Source organism: Schistocerca cancellata, chromosome 2 (assembly GCF_023864275.1).
Source record: "Schistocerca cancellata isolate TAMUIC-IGC-003103 chromosome 2, iqSchCanc2.1, whole genome shotgun sequence".
NCBI classification, from domain to species: Eukaryota; Metazoa; Arthropoda; class Insecta; order Orthoptera; family Acrididae; genus Schistocerca; species Schistocerca cancellata.
In genome coordinates, this window is record NC_064627.1 from 15,650,026 (window position 1) to 15,670,408 (window position 20,383).

General features: G+C 41.8%; 1 protein-coding gene across 1 annotated transcript in view; it reads right to left on the reverse strand.

Moving 5' to 3' along the window:
* LOC126163202 (dynein axonemal heavy chain 3) overlaps positions 1-20,383 on the reverse strand; it is a 1,221,238-nt gene that overhangs the window by 960,974 nt on the left and 239,881 nt on the right. The window contains exons 15-16 of the mRNA XM_049920156.1: positions 19,341-19,540; positions 441-618 (exon numbers count right to left, since the gene is read on the reverse strand). Coding sequence (XP_049776113.1) covers positions 441-618; positions 19,341-19,540 — 378 coding nt within the window. The remainder of the gene's footprint in view (positions 1-440; positions 619-19,340; positions 19,541-20,383) is intronic.

Genomic DNA, 20,383 nt, shown 5'->3' on the forward strand with positions numbered 1-20,383 from the left:
CAGCGTGCTTAATATCATCCTCAACTGCACAGTTAAGACTCCCCTACTATTATTAAATCGCCAGCTTTTCCAAGGTTTTTCCAAAAAGACCCTAAACTACAGATTAAATCACTGAACCCTTCACTTGATGTAAAAATAACAGTAACCTGGTAACCATTTCCCAAAGAGTTCTGAAAGAGTTCTGACTGTACCCTCCCTTGATCACTGCCCAACAATAAGACCTCATTTACCTTTTAAGAAATTTTATTCCTGCACTTAGCTTGTACCTTATTTGCTGCACTGTCATTCATTCAGAATGACATATGCAGAGCTTGAGAAAAGGACTGGTGGACACATATCAACAAGCTGTCTGTACAAGCATTCTATAAAGTCTCTCAAATAGTGAAAACCTGTCTCTCATAAAGCACAAAATGCCATATAAAAAGTATCTATCACTTTACCTGAAGCCAGGCATCAAGTATATCTTGCATAGATATGAGTTTAGCTTCCCATTTCTGCATATCTTCTTCAAAAGCTTTAACATAGGGAGAACCTCTCATGGTCTGTGCTTTCAGAATGTGATCATCAAGCATCACTTGTATGTCATCAACAGCTGATAAAATTGCCACCCCTGTTTCCCTGAAATCATACAATTTACATCAATAACTTGTGTGGTTGCCAGTTATTTTGAATGCAGCAAACAAAGCAGAATAAGGCACTATCTCCTTCCTGAACAATAACATCAAAGATTCATTACACTGTTATTCATAAACTGAATAGCAATAAAAATTTGTGGATGTAAACAGATTTCACAGAAATGCCTTTTATTTGTCCTGATGCATGAACATTATGAGTTTGCAGAGCACAATAATTAATAACATTCCCAGAAAAAAATGCACAATTTTTAGGCAAATTTAATTTAGTTTATTGATGGGAGTTCCAGGACAGAATAAAAATTGATGAGGTACACATGTTAAGCAACAGATAGATGTAGCATGCTTAGGGACATACAGCCATCATTTTCAAAAGAGTTGCACAACAGCTGCACTTTGTGCAAGGATTCACTTTAGAGCCTTACCGATTTTGCTATTACATTTGAAAATGAAATTTTTAATTCCAAAATTGGTAATTTTTTAAACTGAATTTGTATTAATATCCTTGTTGGGCCATTTCATTCCTTCAGCCACTGTTTTATTTTTCAGTGTTTAAGCCTGAGTGGACACTGCATTCAAAATGAGACCTCTGCCTTTTGCTGATGCAGCTGTCCTCGTACATGTGGTGGGCTAATATGACACCCACAGACACTTGCAGTTGAATAGTTTATATGTGACTGTAGCACCTTGAACCTTTAAAAAGTCAATGGCTTACTCTGTACCCAACATTTTCAGTAAACATTCACGGTTTCATTTTTAAGGGTCATTTTTCTTACGTCTTACTTCTGAGTTTCATCTTGCACATAATTTTGCCGAAATCTCTGAGAACATTTTACGACAAGCCATATTTATGGTGTGTGCCGAATCCAGGCAGTTACAAAGCGATGTGTCGCGCATGCCACATGTGCACGTTTACAAACACCATGCCATCGAACATTTCATGCCACACACCGTGCTGAGTATATATGCATTTTAGTTTTGTTATGCCTTGATTATTTTATATTTTGTATCTTCCATTTCCATGCACATAGTGAGTTTTGGGCATAGTTATGAAATAACTCTGATGTTTGGTTCCCTGTGTGTTACGTGATTTTAACTGAAGGCTCAGAACAACTGAACAACCCATGTACACTAAGGTGACAAAAGTCATGAGATGGATGGTGGTAGTATAACATACACATGTTATAAAATGGCAGTACATTGGCAGAGCTGTCATTTGTACTCCGGTGATTCACATGAAAAGGTTTCCAATGTGATTATGGCTGCATGATGGGAATTAACAGACCCTGGACACGGAATGGTGATTGGAGCCAGACGCACAGGAAATTTCATTTCAGAAATTCAATATTCCGAGATCCACTGTGTCAAGAATGTGCCGAGAATACCTAATTTCAATGTGCCGAGAATACCTAATTTCAGACATTACCTTTCACTGTGGACAACACAGTGGCCGACGGCCTTCACTTAAAGACCGAGAGCAGTAGCGTTGGCGAATAGTTGTCAGTGCTAACAGACAAGCAACACTCGTGAATTAACCACAGAAAACAATGTGGGACATACAGTGAGTGTATCTGTTAGGACAGTGCAGTGATATTTGGTGTTAATGGGCTATGGCAGCAGACTAAAAATGACAATTCCTTAGCTAACAGCACAGAATCAATTGCAGTGACTTTACTGGGCTCATGGCCATATCAGTTGGACACTAGACAGATGGCAAACTGTGGCCTCGTCGAATGAGTCCCAATTACAGTGGGTAGGGGCTGATAGTAAGGTTTGAGTGCGGTGCAGACCCCACAAAGCCATGGACTGACGTTGTCAACAAGGCACTGTGCACGCTGGTGTGGGTTGTGTTTACATGGTATGGAATGGGTTCGTGGTTGAACTGAATTGATCTTTAATGGGAAATTGTTATGTTCAGAAAGTTGGAGACCATTTGCAGACATTCACGTATTTCATGTTCAAAACAATTATGGAATTTTAATGGATGACAATGCATCATTTCACCAGGCCACAAAAGTTCACAATTGGTCTGAAGATCTTTTTGAATAAATCAAGTGAATGATTTGGCCACCAGGATCACCCAACATGAATCCCATTGAACATTTATGGGAGATAATCAAGACATCAGTTTGTGCACAAACTCCTGCACCAGCAACACTTTTGAGCTTATAAATGGCTATAGAGGCAACATGGCTCAATATTTCTGCAGGGGATTTTCAACCACTTTTTGAGTCCACGCCACATTGAGTTGCTGCTCTAGAATTGGCAAAAGGAGGCCCGAGACGAATTTGAGAGGTTTCTTATGATTTTTGTCACCTCAGTGTATTTATTGCCATCTCCTGAGGCTACGATCAATAAAAGAGTTTTTATGTTCAAAGGTGTTTTTGTGTAGCCTGGTTCAGTCATACCAAGTACACACCGCTTCTAATAGTCAATGAACAGTCTACACAGTTTGTAGTGACAAAGTGGTGACTCAAACTTGATTTTCCTGCGTAGTATGAGGGTTGGAACTTTAATAGTGGCAACTGTTCATTTTTCGAATACAGCCTATGACCAGCTTAGAGACAGAGGTGATGACACTTTCTGCAGGACCTGACCATCATTTTTCAGGACAATGCTCAAGCACATACAGTGCAAGCTGTTACTGATTTGTTTCACTGATGGGGCTGCTAAGAGCTATACCACCTACTGGACTCCCCTAACTACAGCCCTCGTGAGTTCAACTCGATTTCTAAACTGAAGGAAACACTTCACGGCATTCGCTTCAGAACTGCTACAAATTCATCAGGCAACAGACCGTGCCACTTGAAGTGTCAACACAACTGGAACTGTTAAGAGTATCCTACAACTTCCACATCACTGGCAATGGGTTATACACAATGCTGGTGTCTACTTTAAAGGGCAGTAAAACTGTGAAACACGTATCTATTTTTTACGAGTCATAAATAAATAGTTGCCACTATTTAAGTTCTGACCCTCGTATCATTGGCTTAATGAGCACTTACAAAAGAGATTTGCAAAATGACTGACACTAATTCCAATGTGTCACACCTGGCTATAACACTACCACCTTTCTGACAACACACTCCAGCTTTGTGGTTTGTGCAGGTTGAAGCCAGTTTCTTCTATTCTGGAATTTCTGCATATGCTATCAAGTCTGCCATGGTAGTAAGCCAATTAGAGCACCTGTATGACACAGAAGTTCAAGATATAATTACCTTGCCACCCAAGGCAAACTCTTATGACCAGCTTACAGCAGAATTGAAACAGAGAGTGTCATTGTTGCAGGGAGAATGAGTCTGTCAGGTTCTCACTCAGAGATATTGAAGAGAGAAACCGTTCACAGTACTTTTGCCAACTAAGAAGCAAAATAGACATGGGAACTATTCCAGACAGTTTACTGCACACAATATGGAGCAGCCATTTGTCACCACCCATCAAAGCAATCGTAGCACCCTTGCACATAGTAGGGGAGGTGGCAGATAAAATCCAGGACGTGATGAGATACGCTCCTGTCAGAGTCATCACCACGCAGTGCGCTACTATGACCCCAACAATTTCACATGCAGTTTATGATGCCCTGGCAGTAAAGGAAGACCTATTGATACAGCAGATCAGTGAACTGTCATCTCAATGTGACACAGGCAATGACAGAAGCCAGAATTGATACCGCCAACACTCATGCAGCAGCTCATCGATGACCTCTTCCATTGCTGAACATGAGGACCGAGGTATATGCTGGTATCACCGGACATTTGGGGAGCAAGTGCGCAAATGCACAACTCCCTACAATTACCCAAGTGGAAGGGGCAGTCAGAAATAGGTATCACCATCGATTGCTGATCGATGTCTCCTTGCCTCTTTGTTAGTGACTGGCCTTGCCTCTTTGTTAGTGACTGGTAGTCTGCTGTAAATATTTAGTAGACACTGGATCCTATTTGTCTATTTATCCATGGACTATGAATATAATAGAGGGAAACATTCCGCGTGGGAAAAATATATCTAAAAACAAAGATGATGTGACTTACCAAACGAAAGCGCTGGCACATCGATAGAAACACAAACAAACACAAACATACACACAAAATTCTAGCTTTCGCAACCAACGGTTGCTTCGTCAGGAAAGAGGGAAGGAGAGGGAAAGACGACAGGATGTGGGTTTTAAGGGAGAGGGTAAGGAGTCATTCCAATCCCGGGAGTGGATAGACTTACCTTAGGGGGAAAAAAGGACGGGTATACACTCGCGCGCGCGCGCACACACACACACACACACACACACACACACACACACACATATCCATCCACACATATACAGACACAAGCAGACATATACAGAGGCAAAGAGCTTGGGCAGAGACGTCAGTCGAGGCGGAAGTGCAGAGGTAAAGATGTTGTTGAATGACAGGTGAGGTATGAGTGGCGGCAACTTGAAATTAGCGGAGATTGAGGACTGGTGAATAACGGGAAGAGAGGATATATTGAAGAGCAAGTTCCCATCTCCGGAGTTCGGATAGGTTGGTGTTAGCGGGAAGTATCCAGATAACCCGGACGGTGTAACACTGTGCCAAGATGTGCTGGCCGTGCACCAAGGCATGTTTAGCCACAGGGTGATCCTCATTACCAACAAACACTATCTGCCTGTGTCCATTCATGCGAATGGACAGTTTGTTGCTGGTCATTCCCACATAGAAAGTGTCACAGTGTAGGCAGGTCAGTTGGTAAATCACGTGGGTGCTTTCACACGTGGCTCTGCCTTTGATCGTGTACACCTCCCGGGTTACAGGACTGGAGTAGGTGGTGGTGGGAGGGTGCATGGGACAGGTTTTACACCGGGGGCGGTTACAAGGGTAGGAGCAAGAGGGTAGGGAAGGTGGTTTGGGGATTTCATAGGGATGAACTAAGAGGTTACGAAGGTTAGGTGGACGGCGGAAAGACACTCTTGGTGGAGTGGGGAGGATTTCATGAAGGATGGATCTCATTTCAGGGCAGGATTTGAGGAAGTCGTATCCCTGCTGGAGAGCCACATTCAGAGTCTGATCCAGTCCCGGAAAGTATCCTGTCACAAGTGGGGCACTTTTGTGGTTCTTCTGCGGGAGGTTCTGGGTTTGAGAGGATGAGGAAGTGGCTCTGGTTATTTGCTTCTGTACCAGGTCGGGAGGGTAGTTGCGGGATGCGAAAGCTGTTGTCAGGTTGTTGGTGTAATGGTTCAGGGATTCCGGACTGGAGCAGATTCGTTTGCCACGAAGACCTAGGCTGTAGGGAAGGGACCGTTTGATGTGGAATGGGTGGCAGCTGTCATAATGGAGGTACTGTTGCTTGTTGGTGGGTTTGATGTGGACGGACGTGTGAAGCTGGCCATTGGACAGGTGGAGGTCAACATCAAGGAAAGTGGCATGGGATTTAGAGTAGGACCAGGTGAATCTGATGGAACCAAAGGAGTTGAGGTTGGAGAGGAAGTTCTGGAGTTCTTCTTCACTGTGAGTCCAGATCATGAAGATGTCATCAATAAATCTGTACCAAACTTTGGGTTGGCAGGCCTGGGTAACCAAGAAGGCTTCCTCTAAGCGACCCATGAATAGGTTGGGGTACGAGGGGGCCATCCTGGTACCCATGGCTGTTCCCTTTAATTGTTGGTATGTCTGGCCTTCAAAAGTGAAGAAGTTGTGGGTCAGGATGAAGCTGGCTAAGGTAATGAGGAAAGAGGTTTTAGGTAGGGTGGCAGGTGATCGGCGTGAAAGGAAGTGCTCCATCGCAGTGAGGCCCTGGACGTGCGGGATATTTGTGTATAAGGAAGTGGCATCAATGGTTACAAGGATGGTTTCCAGGGGTAACAGATTGGGTAGGGATTCCAGGCGTTCGAGAAAGTGGTTGGTGTCTTTGATGAAGGATGGGAGACTGCATGTAATGGGTTGAAGGTGTTGATCTACGTAGGCAGAGATACGTTCTGTGGGGGCTTGGTAACCAGCTACAATGGGGCGGCCGGGGTGATTGGGTTTGTGAATTTTAGGAAGAAGGTAGAAGGTAGGGGTGCGGGGTGTCGGTGGGGTCAGGAGGTTGATGGAGTCAGGTGAAAGGTTTTGTAGGGGGCCTAAGGTTCTGAGGATTCCTTGAAACTCTGCCTGGACATCAGGAATGGGATTACCTTGGCAAACTTTGTATGTGGTGTTGTCTGAAAGCTGACGCAGTCCCTCAGCCACATACTCCCGACGATCAAGTACCACGGTCGTGGAACCCTTGTCCGCCGGAAGGATGATGATGGATCGGTCAGCCTTCAGATCACTGATAGCCTGGGCTTCAGCAGTGGTGATGTTGGGAGTAGGATTAAGGTTTTTTAAGAAGGACTGAGAGGCAAGGCTGGAAGTCAGAAATTCCTGGAAGGTTTGGAGAGGTTGATTTTGAGGAAGAGGAGGTGGGTCCCGCTGTGACGGAGGATGGAACTGTTCCAGGCATGGTTCAATTTGGATAATGTCTTGGGGAGTTGGATCATTAGGAGTAGGATTAGGATCATTTTTCTTCGTGGCAAAGTGATATTTCCAGCAGAGAGTACGAGTGTAGGACAGTAAATCTTTGACGAGGGCTGTTTGGTTGAATCTGGAAGTGGGGCTTAAGGTGAGGCCTTTGGATAGGACAGAGGTTTCGGATTGGGAGAGAGGTTTGGAGGAAAGGTTAACTACTGAATTAGGGGGTTGTGGTTCCAGATTGTGTTGATTGGAATTTTGAGGTGGGAGTGGAGTGGAGCTGGAAGTGGGAGATTGAGTAGATGGGAGAGACTGGGTCTGTGTGCAATGAGAGGAGGTTGAGGTTTGCTGGAAAGGTTGTGAAGGGTGAGTGAGTTGCCTTTCCGGAGGTGGGAAACCAGGAGATTGGATAGTTTTTTGAGGTGAAGGGTGGCATGCTGTTCTAATTTGCGGTTGGCCTGTGGGAGGATGCTCTGAACAGCCGGTGTGGATGTGGGAGAGGAAAGATTGAGGACTTTTATTAAGGATAGGAGTTGACGGGTGTGTTCATTGGCTGAGTTGATGTGTAGGTGAAGAATTAGGTGGGTGAGGGCAATGGATTGTTCAGTTTGGAACTGGTATAGGGACTGATGGAAAGAAGGGTTGCAGCCAGAGATGGGAACTTTAAGTGTGAGGCCTTTGGGGGTAATGCCAAATGTCAGACAAGCCTGAGAAAATAAAATATGCGAGCGTAATCTGGCTAGGGTAAAGGCATGTTTGCGGAGGGAATGTAAATAAAACTTAATGGGGTCATTGTGGGGGTGCTGTGAGGGTGACATGGTATTAGAAGGTGGAAAGTGTAACATGAGGTTGAAATGAAAATGAAAATAAAAATATATGGGGAGAGATAAAGGTGAACTAGAAAGTAACTGAAGATCTGTTGTGAAGAAGGCGAAAAAGTGTAGGTTAAAGCTGGGTTATGTTGATCCTGTGGTGAACTTGGGTTGGTAAACAACGATGTGCACAAAGGTTAGGTGGTTGTGTTGCCGCCAAAAAACGTTAAAGGATGGAGGAATTCGGGAAAATTTCCAAAAAACTGTGTGTAAATGTATTAAAAGGAGTGGTTTTGTGGTGGCAGATTATGAAAATGAGGCTAACAATTGTCTGGCGAAGAAATAATGGCGTTAAAACCTGTGGGAAGTGGCTAAAAATTATCAGTGATGTGGGAAAAACGGAAATGGAAATAAAGCGAAAGTTATCAGAACTACACGAAATGGTTGTTTAATAGGTGAAAGGAACTGTTTGTGAACTAGAAACGGTGGATTTTATAGCAGCAGTATTGTTGAAAGCGGAAAAAAATTTTTTTGGTTATGGTTTGGAAGTGGGTGATGTATTATTGAGTATATATAGGCGGGATAAAATTGTATAGTAGATCACAGTAAAAAGGAGAAGGTGAATACAAAGTGAAACTACTGGCAAAAACAAAAAGAGAAAATAAGACGACAGAAAAGATTTCGAAATGCAACAGTGACAATAACAAACGTAATTCTTGGGTTCAAATTAATGATATGAATATAATAGAGGGAAACATTCCACGTGGGAAAAATATATCTAAAAACAAAGATGATGTGACTTACCAAACGAAAGCGCTGGCATGTCGATAGACACACAAACAAACACAATCATACACACAAAATTCTAGCTTTTGCAACCAACGGTTGCTTCGTCAGGAAAGAGGGAAGGAGAGGGAAAGACGAAAGGATGTGGGTTTTAAGGGAGAGGGTAAGGAGTCATTCCAATCCCAGGAGCGGATAGACTTACCTTAGGGGGAAAAAAGGACGGGTATACACTCGCACACACACACATATCCATCCACACATATACAGACACAAGCAGACATATACAGAGGCAAAGAGTTTGGGCAGAGATGTCAGTCGAGGTGGAAGTGCAGGGGCAAAGATGTTGTTGAATGACAGGTGAGGTATGAGTGGCGGCAACTTGAAATTAGCGGAGATTGAGGCTAGGTGGATAACGGGAAGAGAGGATATATTGAAGAGCAAGTTCCCATCTCCGGAGTTCGGATAGGTTGGTGTTAGCGGGAAGTATCCAGATAACGCAGACAGTGTAACACTGTGCCAAGATGTGCTGGCCGTGCACCAAGGCATGTTTAGCCACAGGGTGATCCTCATTACCAACAAACACTGTCTGCCTGTGTCCATTCATGCGTTGCTGGTCATTCCCACATAGAATGTGTCACAGTGTAGGCAGGTCATTTGGTAAATCACGTGGGTGCTTTCACACGTGGCTCTGCCTTTGATCGTGTACACCTCCCGGGTTACATGACTGGAGTAGGTGGTGGTGGGAGGGTGCATGGGACAGGTTTTACACCGGGGGCGGTTACAAGGGTAGGAGCCAGAGGGTAGGGAAGGTGGTTTGGGGATTTCATAGGGATGAAATAAGAGGTTACGAAGGTTAGGTGGACAGCGGAGAGACACTCTTGGTGGAGTGGGAAGGATTTCATGAAGGATGGATCTCATTTCAGGGCAGGATTTGAGGAAGTCGTATCCCTGCTGGAGAGCCACATTCAGAATCTGATCCAGTCCCGGAAAGTATCCTGTCACAAGTGGGGCACTTTTGTGGTTCTTCTGTGGAAGGTTCTGGGTTTGAGGAGATGAGGAAGTGGCTCTGGTTATTTGCTTCTGTACCAGGTTGGGAGGGTAGTTGCGGGATGCAAAAGCTGTTGTCAGGTCCACATCAAACCCACCAACAAGCAACAGTACCTCCATTATGACAGCTGCCACCCATTCCACATCAAACGGTCCCTTCCCTACAGCCTAGGTCTTCGTGGCAAACGAATCTGCTCCAGTCCGGAATCCCTGAACCATTACACCAACAACCTGACAACAAAACGGGTAGTGCATGGCCTTGTGATGACTACAGAGACCTGTGTACGGGAAGGCGTCGTCGTTGAGTGACTGTAGAACGATACAACATGACTTGGACAGGATTTGTGACTGGTGAAAAGAATGGCAGCTAACTCTAAATATAGATAAATGTAAATTAATGCAGATGAATACAAAAAAGAATCCTGTAATGTTTGAATACTCCATTAGTAGTGTAGCATTTGACACAGTCGCGTCGATTAAATATTTGGGTGTAACACTGCAGAGCATGTAATGGCAGTTGTGGGGAAGGCGGATAGTCGCCTTCAGTTCATTGGTAGTATTTTGGGAAGATGTGGTTCATCTGTAAAGGAGACCGCTTATAAAACACTAATATGACCCATTCTTGCGTACTGCTCGAGCATTTGGGATCCCTATCAGGTTGGATTGAGGGAGGTCATAGAAGCAATTCAGAGCCGGGCTGCTAGATTTGTTACTGGTAGGTTTGATCATCACACGAGTGTTAAGGAAATGCTTCAGGAACTCGGGTGGGAGTCTCTAGAGGAAAGGAGGCGTTCTTTTTGTGAATCACTACTGAGGAAATTTAGAGAACCAGCATCTGAGGCTGACTGCAGTACAATTTTACTGCCGCCAACTTACATTTTGCGGAAAGACCACAAAGATAAGATAGAGAGATTAGGGCTCATACAGAGGCATATAGGCAGTCATTTTTCCCTCGTTCTGTTTGGGAGTGGAACAGGGAGAGAAGATGCTAGTTGTGGTACAAGGCACCCTCGGGCACTTACTACTATAATACTTCTAATTTTTAAGCTACGTATTTTACACAGTACAAATATATTCTTGCACGATATCTTAATATTAATTTGGAAACCTCACACAAGACTGACACATTACATTTTGACTGATTGCCCTCCCAATTCTAAAGAATTTCTCAAATGGCTATTTAACCTACATGGCACCTCGCTGATGCCTTAAATTAAACCAATCTTGGTAATTATTTCAGCTGCCAGGTTGTTTTATAATATAAAAATATATAATATAATGTACCATAATATAATATAATATACAAACAATCATTTCACACAGCAGAGATATACTCTCATGAAATTGTATGTTACACACTTCACATAATCACAGATCTTGTGTATCTGCTCAATAACATAGTGAACTTGTTACAAAACACACACACACACACACACACACACACACACCTACGCCCCTTCATTATGCCAGCTAGACTGACAGTGGCAATGCTAATTTGTGGCAAATGGACAGGTTGTGGTGGGGATAGTGTTGGGTATGGCGGGTAAAGTGAGAGGGAGGCAGGAGGCAGGGAGAGTGACTGGCAGAGAGGGTGGCTAGCAGCTTGGAGGGAGGAGGTTGGTTTGCTGGCTGGGAATGTGGGAGGGAGGGATGGCAGGTATATGGGCTGGCACAACTGTGGCATCTGGTGGGAAGTGGCATGCACTGAAAGCAATTTGTGGATGTAAATTGGGAGTGTGTGACAGGATGGAGGAACGGGAAACTGTCAGGTGGAGGGTGTGAGGATAGTTGGTTACCCGAGATTGAGGCCATGAGAATCATCAGAGCGAAGGATAACTCCCGTCTACAAAGTTAAGAGAAGCTGGTGGTGGAGGGACGGATCCGATGGCTTGGGTTGTGAAGCAGCAACTGAAATTGAGCACGTTGTGCTAAGCTGCACATTGTGCAACTGTGTGGTCAACTCTGTTCTTGTCAACAGTTTGGTGGTGGCCATCCATGCTGGTGGACAGCTGCTTGGTAATCATAGCAACACAAAAGGCTGTGCAGTGTTTAAACTGTGGTAGTATATGACATTGCTGCTTCCGCATGTGGCCCAGCCTCTGATAGTGTGGGATAAGCCTGTGAAAGAAGTCGAGTAGAAGCTGCTGGGTGGGAAGATTGGGCTGGGATTGCACCTTGGTCTGCCACAGGGAAATGATCCCTGTGTAAAGAAAGTGGGAGTGGAAGTGGGATAGGGATGGCCTAAGACTTTGTGTAGTTTGGTTTGGTAACAGAACACCTCTTTAGGAGAAGTGGCAAGGATCTTTGGTAGGATGTCCCTCATTCCAGGGCAGGAAGAGAGATAATAAAAGCCCTTGCAAAGTATCTGGCTTAGTTGTTCGAGTCTATATGTGTGTGGACTAGGTTTGGGGGGTTGCCTATCTGTGAAGGCCTTTGTGAAGCCTTCAGCATAATGGGTAAGGGAGTTCTCTTCACTGCAGGTACATGGCAGAAATTTTTTAGTGTGAAACGGATGGCATTCATCATATTGCAAGCATTGTTGGTGGTTAACGGATTTAATGTGGACAGAGGTGTAGATGGAGCCATCAACGAGGTGCAGGTTAAAGTCCAAGAAGGTGGCACATTACGTGGAGGAGGACCAGGTGAAGCGAATGAGAGAAAAGGGGCTGAGGTTATGGTGAAACCACCAACAGTACTTGCAAAATATTTTGTTCTTAGATAATTATATGAGCATTCTGATAATGAACTGTGTTGCTCATATTTCTTTTTATACAGGGTGACTCCACTGCCACAAGTAGTGTTGTTTCTTGCAACCCACAGTACTATATCTGGCCTTCAGAAACCACGCGGGAAATTTTCATATTCTCTCACTTTCTATGTACAAACTATTAGTCCCACAGAAAAAATGAACAGCCTTTTTGTAGGAAATTTAATGCAGTCAAATTTTCTACTGTGATACAATTTTATCACAAATTTTTGCACTGTGATAGGTGGGAGTCTCACAAACAACATATTAGAAATTATGACTGGTGGGGGCTGAATGTGGGAGTGTGGGTGTATTTGAAGGCCACTTTTGTACATTTTTCTTGAATAAATTGAAAACTATTGCCTTAGCAAAAACATATACACCAACAAAAATTTTTACTACACTAAATTTCTACAAAAATGTCCTGTTCATTTTCTCTGTAAAACTAACAATTTGTGTGTAGCAACCAAGGGAATATGAAAATCTGGCACACAGTTTTTGTAGGTCATCAGAAGGCAACTGGATCACTCTATACAATCTACTAGCAAACCCAGCAGGGTTTCACAATGGCTTAATATGCATGGGAATTGCACATGTATCCTAATCTCAGTCTCTCCCCTCTCTCCATTTGTCTCCTCTTCCCCTCTCTTTGTCCATCTACTCCTCTTCCTCTCCTCTCTTAATTCATCTCCTCCACCGGTCCCCTCTCACTGCCCATCTGCTCCCCCCCCCCCCCCTCTCACCATCTCCTCCTCAACCCTCTCTGTCCAACTCCCGTTCCCCTTCTCTCTGCCTATTTTCTCCCCCTCCCCCTCTCTGTCCTTATAGACTTTCTCTCTCGCCCCCTATCTGACCTTGAGCCTCTTTTTATTGTAGTTGCAAATAAAACCCCGATCGGGAAATGTCACTTAAAGTAAATGGGTCAACCTGTTGGGGGTCATTAATATAAGGGGTACAAGAGAGACCTCTCCAGCTCCTAGATTCATTGAGGATAGTAGCTTCATTGACAGTATTTCCCATAGTTTTAATCTGTGGATGGGTATGATTGCAAAGTTTCTGACAATTCAGATTCCACAGTAATATTCTTATCACAAATCTCGAGAAGCCATTAATACAACATTCCTCTTTGCCCTTGAAACTGATTGTGATGAAAGAAATGAAACAGTGCACTGTTGCATATACAATTTCTGGTTTAAATTATGTACAAGGAGAAAGAACATATATGGAGCAACAAATTTCTATTGCCCATTTTCACAGCACAGCATTTTATTTCCTGTAGTATGTTTTAACAGAAAATCTGTACACTGTTGTTTAAAAAAATCTGTAGCCTACGACCATCTCAATGCTAAAACAGTATCACGCAACAACATAAAATGAAACATTCACTCACGGTTTCTGCTAACAATGTTTCTCCTTTATATATTAAATATATATTCATATAATACATATATTTAAAAATATATATAGTCAATGTCTATCTGAATGTTTAATAGCATCATGTAAGTTTTCAAGGTTTTCAGTAAGAACTAACACTACACCCACCGCAACCAGTCCACCTGCCACAAATTAGAATTGGCACTTTCAGTTGACCTACCATGCAGGGGCATATGCATGTGTATGTATTTGTGCATGTGTATGTACTGGTGTATTTTACTCTCGCTCATCAAAGGATAACTCCAAAAGCTAAAAAGTTTTCCTCTTCTTGTGTGTGCCTACTGACAACTCAACACTTCTGATTTTCGGTTAGTAATCTTCTTCAATCTTAAATTACTTACATTCTCTAAAAATAAGGTATTAAATCAGTCTCAATTTCGATTTTGAAGGAGTCCCTCCATAGAAAAGTCATTTTTCAGTTCACAAATCAGATTACAAGACATTTAAATAACCATTTTTGCAAACTTGTATTTTCTGTTAATTGTCAGAAACATATGACTATGCGGGTCATAGTATTCGCCTAAAGCATCGCAAATATTACAGTAGTAAATCGTTTCTATCACTTGTAACTAAAAGGTAACACTATGAAACCCAGGGAGTGTACACTATTTTCAGAATGGACAGTGACCACTACAGATGTACCACGAATCAATAAAAGGTCTGTTTTTGTTCTTTTTATGCATGCAAATGATCGGCCACCATATATCCAAAGAACTGGAACAGTTCACTTACATGACAACAAAAGTATTATTTTAAGAAACCTGATGGACAAACTTCAATACCTGAAAATATAAATAAAATTTTCTTGACAATTAATAACTGGTTCTCTGCAACTGGGAAGTTACTGAACTTAGATCCAACACAACAGATGAAAATCTGTACTTCTGAAGGGATGACCACACCATTTTTAGAAATAATGCATGGAGTGAGTCAATAAGTGAAAGAGAATATTCTAAATTCTTACACATTTATACTGACAAGAACCTGTTACAAATATTCATAAAAAATCTAAGCTCTGCAATATTTATCTTACAGATAAATCAGATTCTGGAGATGAAAATGTCTTATATTCCCTACTTTCAGTCACTAATTCTTATGGCGTCATACCCCTGGGTTACTCATCATTGAGGAAGACAGTTTTGTTGTACAGATTGCCATGGAGCTTCTTGGATGAGGGCGAGCCATAATCATCGTAATTTATGACCATGAAACTGGGAGATTGTGTTAACCTTCCTCTACATATTTTCCCTTCAATGCAACATATCTTCCCAATGGTGGATGACTCAGTGGAAACTTTGGTTGTAGAGATAAGCAGTTTGACAGTTCAGGAAACATCCAACTCTAAACCGTCTCATCATCATCATTCTGGAAATGGCTGTCATGTAAGAAGTCACTGAGTGCCATGGCAGCAGGATACAGAGAGCAGCAGTGTCACTGTCCTGTGCAAAATGTGTCTGAGAATTGTCATGAAGCAAAAATACCCTTCCTGTGACACTTTGACTTCATAGTCTCCCACGACTGGGTCAACAGATTTCTGTAGTATACTCCTGTAACAGTTTGTTCCTTATGAAAAAGAAATCTGTTTGCACCACACTATATTAGTCCCAAAACATATTCAGCTTCAGCTTCATATTCCCTGATGACACTCAGATCTTTGACTTTTTCGGCAGTGGTGAATCCATATGTCTATTGCTCACTTTGCTCCTTTGCCTCAAGATCTACATCTACAGGGATGCTCTGCAAAACATACTTAACCCTTTGTGATTATGTGGTTTCATTTGAAGCCACCCACGATATTTTGATTTTGTGGCTAGAGCACAGTGGCTCCATTCGTAACCACACTTCTGGACATAGATGGCGTTGCCATCTAGCGATGAAAATTTGAACTACGTCAATATTTCTCACGGGGTTGCACTTAGCGATTCAAGTATATGTGCCATTACTGTTTGTGGTGTGCTGATTCTCTTTTTCTTGATTTGTGATTGAATTTGTCTTTGAAATGTAAGTTTCAACTCTGGTGGTTTCGTTTGAAACCACTATGGCATCAGGGGTAGTATTAGAAGCTTATCATATGTGGTGGTTTCTTTCTTTTTTTTTTTTTTTTTTTTTCCAGTTTCGCGAAATGTTTTCTCTCAAATTAAAGGATGAGGAAGTTCTGGTGTGTCTTTTAGAAGAAATTGCTTCTGATGTGGACTCTGAGATTTACAGTACCAGTGATAATGAAAGTGATATTTTGGCGGAAGACAGTGATCTTGATTCACAAGTGCCAAGACCAGTGATATCTAATGTTGTTTCTGAAAGTGAAAGTGATAATCGTTCTGAAAATGACAGTGATTACAGTTTCAGTTCTGAAGATAACGTGCCACTAATGAGGTCTGTGAATTTTACATGGGCAAGGGATGACAGTAAAATGTATTCTGTCGATTTTTTAGAGGAAATTGGTGTCAAAGGAAAACTGAAAACTGAAGGTGAAGGTATGCCGCCAGTTGATTTCTTTTTATATCTATTTGGGGACAATATGCTGGAACACATAGTACTCCAGACTAATCTCTATGCAACTCAGGAAGGCAAGAAATTACAGACCTCTTGAAAAAGATGAACTCAAGGTGTTTTTGGCTATAAATATTCTAATGAGTATCAAACAACCTTGTGCATATCGTGATTGCTGGTCATTACACAAAAAACTCAGAGATCAGTACATTTCCTCACTTATATCATTGAAAAGATTCAGCTGGATTTTATCTCATATACATGTAAATGACAATGCCCTTATGCCACAAAAAGGGAATAAATATTACGACAAATATAGTCGGCCACTAATAAATCCGTTATGTTATGCTCCAAATACGGAGCCATCTGTTGACGAATGCATTGTGAAATTCAAAGGGCAAATTTCATTCAAACAGTATATGCCTCAAAAGCCCATAAAGATGGGGTACAAAATATGGGTCAGAGCTGACAAAATGGGATATATCTGCGATTTTGAGGTATATACTGGGAAATCAGATGGTGCAGTGGAGAAATGTTTGGGAGAGAGGATTGTAAGAGATTTGTGTAAAGGCTTAGAAGGCAAAGGATATCACATATATTTTGACAATTTTTTTACTAGTGTTCCACTTTTGCAGACACTAAAACTTGATGGTATCCTAGCCTGTAGTACCATTAGAGCCCACAGAAAAGGACTTCTTCCTCTGAAATTGGACAAAGAGTTGTGAAGAGGAGAAAGTGACTGGTCAATTCGTTCTGATGGGACTGCATGCATGAAATGGAAAGATAAACATGTTGTCACATTACTATCAACAATTGACTCACCTGAACTTTGAAAGAAGTCGGTACGAAAGAAAAGGATGGCACAGTTACAAAAATACCTCGCCCACAGATAGTGAAATCTTATAATTTTGAACAATGGATGTGTCAATAAAGCAGACATGATAAATAGTTTCTATGCAATTGACAGAAAATCTAGATGCTGGTGGCCGAGCGGTTCTAGCCGCTACAGTCTGAAACCGCGTGACCGGTACAGTCGCAGGTTCGAATCCTGCCTCGGGCATGGATTTGTGTGATGTCCTTAGGTTAGTTAGGTTTAAGTGGTTCTAAGTTCTAGGGGACTGATGACCTCAGAAGTTAAGTCCCATAGTGCTCAGAGTCATTTGAACCATTTTGTTTCGGTATATGATTGATATTTCTATTGGAAATGTATTTATATTGTTTCGATTAACCAAGCCGAATGAAAAGAAAAAGATACAGGAATTTCGGCGGTGTGTTTTAGCTGGCCTTGTAGGATCCACTGTTTTCAAAGACAGTCCTGGCCACCCAAGCACATGATCTGAACCATGCGCCAAAAAGTGTAAAACTGTTGTTCCATTGGAAAAACGCATAACAGAATGGCACACCGAGGCGATGTGTACACTGCAGCACAAAAAGTAATCCACATAGAAGCAGATGGACATATTCTTCCTGCCAAGTTGCTTTGTGTTTATCAGCAGAAAGGAACTGTTTTGTGTCCTATCATGGAAAGTAATGAAGTTTACGGTGGTGGTCTCATTTGAAGTCACCGCATTTAGCATGCAGTGGTTTCATTTGAAACCATCCTGTACCTGCTGTAATACCGCACAAAATATTTTTTCACATTTTTCCATAGTATTGTATGAGTTATATCCTGTTGTTGTTGTGGTCTTCAGTTCTGAGACTGGTTTGATGCAGCTCTCCTAATAAAACAAAAAAAGTTTAAAAAATGATTTTATTTATTTTGCATCTGAAAGGGTTAACTGCCTGGAAGAGGGGCGATTGGGGGGAGGTGAGGGGGGGGGGGATCACAGTGATACACCCTGCAGTTGTCGACAGTGATTGAGCACTTAAGGAAGTCATCTAGACTGGCCTGATGCATCCACAAAATTTCCACTGCTGGCTCAGCTGGACCGGCTCTTCAACTGGGTGTGAGCAGACACGGAACCTGGAAGGTGACGACCAATGTTGAGTTTGAAATTCCGTGTGAGATATTGAATAACTGATCCAAGACCGATTTTAACCACTTCAACTGTGATATGAGCATTAGGGCCTGCTCTTCTCTTCAAATTGTTAGTTTTTCACAAACAGATGGTCTGCTACTTTGTTCTCTTCATTCAGATTCATTTTATCACAATGGAAACATCTGTGCCTCCTGACCAATACGTCTTATAATCATACCCTTCCACCAACGCAGAATGTATTTTTGTTATGTTGTTCCCCACCAGATCAAAAATAACCACAACCCAATACTCCACTTTATCAGTTATGTGCACCATTTTAATCTCACTCTTCTAGCAGTGTGCTACAATATGCTGATCACTTATGAAAGCCACCAACAGGTAGCCATGTCTTTCGTCTATCTACATTCTGAAAAGTGGAGATTGAAAAATAACTTCAGTAATAATGTCTCCAGAACAGAATTAATAACAATTTCGAAGAAAGTTACTAGACTTCTTGGCCCAACCTCTTAGAAGTAACTAGACCATCATTAAGTGACAAGAATTCTTACTTGTACCTTTACTGGAGAAAGATCTTTGCATATCCTCATTCCCACAATGGATGAGTTCCTCTTGTCCCAAGGGCTGAGTGACCTGGCCCTCTTTTATAACTTTTCCCAAGCTACTCCATTTTCCTCCTTCACGAAAGAAAAGAACTGAGTAGAATAGTTTTTTGTACTTTTATATGTGTCTAGCAGCAGCACTCATCATTTCATATCCTGAAGTAAGTACTGGCTAGTCATTCTGAATTCTCATATTTTTATGGTCATCTCAAGTCAGTTTTCCTTTTGATACAAATATCTGAACAACATTACTATTGTCAAGTAGCATCTGGTAGTTGCCTTTTAATTATACTATAGTTTGTCCAGCCAAGTTTCTGGTATGTAGTATCATGCACAAAAGTTGCTATTTGCACGTACCTGTATGGAATGCACTCAAATTCTATGTCATCCCACTCCTCTTTCATCTTCTGTAAATTGTTTTCAAGAGAAAATTCTTTGGTAGCAGCAACCCCTATCTCTTCAAGTTTCTCCACATGCTTCAGAAGGCCAACATCGATCATGTCTGACAATGAAGTTTCTTCAGTTGGTCTCAGAGGAATGCCAACAATGTCACTCATCTGTGTAAAAAAAGTCACTGATTTTTAATGAATATAATAGGTCAGCAATCTATTAGCCTATGGTCACATAAATATAACAATCAATTTCAACATCTTAGCAAGTTACCATCAGATGATCTGTTTAGAGGGAAAGAAAAACGGAGGATAGTAAAATATTAGAAAACTAAATTACAAAATCAAAATAACTTCCATACACAACTACACACATCTGAATATGCTACATAATAAATCGTGAAACTACAACTGAATCGGTCAGGACAGATGATCACAACATGCAATCATCCGCACTTCCCATTACATTGGTTCCTTATTGTTGAAAACTAATCAAAGTGGACACAGCAAAGAAATAGTAAAGTCAACTCAAATTTATTGACGGAATGAAATGTCTGTCAGATACAATCAAGTATGTATTTTCTTCTTTCTCATATGTATATCTAAGCCCAAGTAAGGATGACACCTGTCTTTCACATGTAGAGGATGTTGCTATTGGGACGGCTTGCCAAAGTAATATAGCTCATTGTGGTGCAGATATGAAATCTCTGTAGACTGCACCATTCCAATATGAAAGAGCATTGAATTTCTCAGGTCTGATATGTAATAAATGCTAATGGCAAACATACTTTGAACAGTTGACTGAGTTAGGGGAATTTTACTTTAAATGAAAGAAGAATATAAAAATTATGTTTCTGTTTATGTGTTAAGTATAACTTAGAATTGCAGGCAAAGAAGTGCAAAGTTGCAGTCATAAAAAACAAACATATCATGTGAAATACTGTTATGTGAGTAAACACTCACAATTATGTAAGGACAGAATAAAAAAAAGGGCAACACACCACACTCTGG